The following is a 3,623-nucleotide window of genomic DNA, read 5'->3' as shown; positions in this document are numbered from 1 at the left end:
GGGGTTTCACTGTGTTAGCCAGGATGGTCTCAATCTCCTGACCTAGTGATCCACCCGCCTCGGCCTCCCAAAGTTGTTTTGTTTTTATTGAGCTACCATAATCCCTTTTCTTTATTTTCCATTTCTTCCTACTTTTTTCTTTCCCTCTCTTCTTTCTTATAGTATTAAGTGTATATACAGTATCTTTTTTCATCTCTCTTGTCACTCTCTATATACTGCTCTCGATGAACAAAGAGAAGATGTCAAAAAGAATGTGAATGGTATAAGAATTCTAGGTATTTATATACTGTAAAATGAAAGTAATTATGTTACCTGTCCCAGGTACCCAGAAAAAATTCAGGTCTCCCTTCATCGAGCACACTGCTTCCTTCCAGCTGGCATTGTGGCAGTGCTAAAGCAGCGCCCCAGATTGGTGTCTGCAGCAGTCCAGGCATTTTACCTGCGAGACCCCATTGACCTGCGAGCCTGTCGTATTTTCAAGACATTCTTGCCTGAAACACGAATAATGACATCGGTGAGATTTCTATCTTGGTCATTTAGTTTCTCTTACTGGAAACAGAGTCGAAACATTATTACGGCCAGGCGCAGTGGCTCACCCTTGCAATCCCAGCACTTTGGGAGGCCGAGGCGGGTGGATCACAAGGTCAGGATATCGAGACCACGGTGAAACCCCGTCTCTACTAAAAATACAAAAAATTAGCCGGGCGCAGTGGCGGGCGCCTGTAGTCCCAGCAACTCGGGAGGCTGAGGCAGGAGAATGGCGTAAACCCGGGAGGCAGAGCTTGCAGTGAGCTGAGATCCGGCCACAGCACTCCAATCTGGGCGGTAGAGGTTGCAGTGGACTCCAGCCTGGGTGAAAGAGCGAGACTTTGTCTCAAAAAAAAAAAAAAAAAAAGAAACATTATTACTTTTCTCTTTTTACATTTCTCAGTGCTCAGTGAATGAAACATTATTTTAATTGTTCTCTAGAAAGAAAAAGGAAATCTTCTGTTTCTTCATAGCATGTTAATATAGGTCGAATATTCCTTATCTGAAATGCTTGGGACCAGAAGTATTTCAGATTTCAGATTTATTTGGATTTTGGAATATTTGCATTATACTTACCAGTTGAGCATTCCAAATCTGAAAATTCTGAAATCTCAAAACTTTGAGCATGTCATTGGGACTCAAAAAGTTTTGGATTTTGGAACATTTTAGATTTCAGATATTTACATTTGGGGTGCTCAAACTATACACATTTTTTTCTTTTCTTGCACCCAGTGAAGGAAATTTTCAAGAGACCTGCCTCCCCATTTTATACTCAATGTTTCATAGCTATTTTTGACCATATTTTTCTATTTCTGTAATTATTTCCTTTTTTTTTTTTTTTTTTTGAGACAGAGTCTCACTCTCTCACCCAGGCTGGAGTGTAGTGGAGCCATCTCAGCTTACTGCAACCTCTGCTTCCTGGGCTCAAGCGATTCTCCTGCCTTCTGAGTAGCTGGGATTACAGGCACCTCCCAACACGCCCAGCTGATTTTTATATTTTTAGTAGAGACGGTGTTTCGCCATGTTGGCCAGCCTGGTCTTGAACTCCTGACCTCAAGTGATTCAGCCATCTCAGCCTCCCAAAGTGCTGGGATTACAGGCGTAAGCCACCATGCCTGGCCAAGAATAATTCTTAATTCCCTGGAAGAGATGAAATGTTTTATTGTTAAGAAGGAAATAATTAGGCCAGGCTTGGTGGCTCACACCTGTAATCCCAGCACTTTGGGCGACCAAGGCAGGTAGATCACTTGAACCCAGGTGTTTGAGACCAGACTGGGCAACATGGGGAACCCCATCTCTACAAAAAATTAAAAAATTAGCCAGGTGTGGTGGTGGGCACCTGTAATCCCCACTACTTGGGAGGCTGAGGCAGGAGGATTACTTGACCCCAGGAGGTTTGGGAGGCTGAGGTGGGCAGATCACCTGAGGTCAGTAGTTTGAGACCACCATGGCCAACATGGTGAAACCCCATCCCTGAGGCTTCAGTGAGCCATGATTGCTCCACTGCACTCCAGCCTCTGCAACAGAACAAGACCCTGTCTCAGAAAAAGAAAAAAAAAAGAATTATCTTTATCTTCCACCCATTTAATTGCTGTATAATATAACTAATGATAAGAATTTTACTAGTGATTACTAAAAAGTAGACATTAGAGTACATTTTTTTTTTTTTTTTTTTTTCAACGGAGTCTTGCTCTGTTACCCAGGCCGGAGAGCAGTGGAGCAGTCTCGGCTCACTGCAACCTCCACCTCACGGGTTCAAGTGATTCTCCTGCTTCAGCCTCCCGAGTAGCTGGGATTACAGGTGTGCGACCACACCTGGCTAATTTTTGTATTTTTAGTAGAGATGGGGTTTCACCATGTTGGCCAGGCTGGTCTCAAACTCCTGACCTCAGGTGATCCGCCCACCCCGGCCTCCCAAAGTGTTGGGATTACAGGCGTGAGCCACCATGCCTGGGCAGCAGTAGGGTAAATTTTATGGTATGTGAGTTGTATCTCAATAAAGCTGTTACGAAAAACAAGTAGGCAGTGAATAGGTTGAATTTTCTTTGCATTTCATATGAATATGAAGCTTATAAATGGACTTCTTATTATATTTAACTGTGAAGTGATATTCACAATTTTAATTTCAGGAAAAGACTCATATATTTTGTGTCTTGATGCCCAGGTCACATTCACTAAATGTCTATATGCACAGTTGGTGCAACAAAGGTTTGTGCCGGACCGGCGGAGTGGATACAGGCTTCCCCCTCCATCTGATCCCCAGTACCGAGCCCATGAATTGGGCATGAAATTGGTAATGTTGAACCAGAACATGTTGTTTTCTTTTTTTATGTAAATGGGCTTTTAATAGAACAGTGGCACAATATAGAAAGTCTGGAAATACACCCTGTTTATGTAAGAATGCAGTAAAATGTGACATTTCAATTTAGAATGAAAAAAATGGATTACTTAGTAAGTGATGATGGGACAAGTGTGAAGTCACCTGAAAGATTGAAGTTGATTCCCTAACACCTATACCAAAATAAATTCCAATTGGATTAAATATTTGACATAAAAATTAAAACTATAAAATTTGAAAAAAAAAGAGCCTTTTATAATATGAATAGGAAAGGCCTTTCTATGCATGACTTGAAACCAGAAGCTATAAAGGGAAGACTGATAAATTTGATTATGCAAAAATTAAGCATTTCTGCATGGGAAAGAAAAATTCCATAAATAAAGTCAAAAGCAAATCTGGAAAAAGTGTTATATTTGCAATCTAAATGAAAAAAAGCTGACTTCTCTAATATATACAGTGTTCCTTTAAGTCAATATGAAAAAGATAATACTAGCCAATTAATTTTAAAATGTTCAGGAACCATGAACATAGTCCACAGGAAAGGAAATATAGGTGACCTTTAAGTTAAACATACGAAAAAGATTTAATCTTACTCATAATAAAAGAAATGCACTTTAAAGATACAAAATAGTGTTTTTCATCATTTATTAGCAAGTATCAAATGGCTTGATAATACATACTGGGTTGTTGAGAATATATAGAGAAAAACACTTTCAGACATTGTTGGTAGGAATATAAGTTGATTGTATCCCTTAGG

The 3,623-nt window shown here is 40.2% G+C and overlaps 1 protein-coding gene across 1 annotated transcript in view; it reads left to right on the top strand.

Moving 5' to 3' along the window:
* The window catches only part of ECD (ecdysoneless homolog (Drosophila)), a 37,519-nt gene that overhangs the window by 13,670 nt on the left and 20,226 nt on the right, over positions 1 to 3,623 (top strand). The window contains exons 6-7 of the mRNA XM_011929579.1: positions 322 to 514; positions 2,693 to 2,821. Coding sequence (XP_011784969.1) covers positions 322 to 514; positions 2,693 to 2,821 — 322 coding nt within the window. The remainder of the gene's footprint in view (positions 1 to 321; positions 515 to 2,692; positions 2,822 to 3,623) is intronic.

Source organism: Colobus angolensis, unplaced genomic scaffold, assembly GCF_000951035.1.
Source record: "Colobus angolensis palliatus isolate OR3802 unplaced genomic scaffold, Cang.pa_1.0 Scaffold12, whole genome shotgun sequence".
Taxonomy (NCBI): Eukaryota; Metazoa; Chordata; class Mammalia; order Primates; family Cercopithecidae; genus Colobus; species Colobus angolensis.
This window is presented reverse-complemented; position numbering and strand designations above follow the sequence as displayed.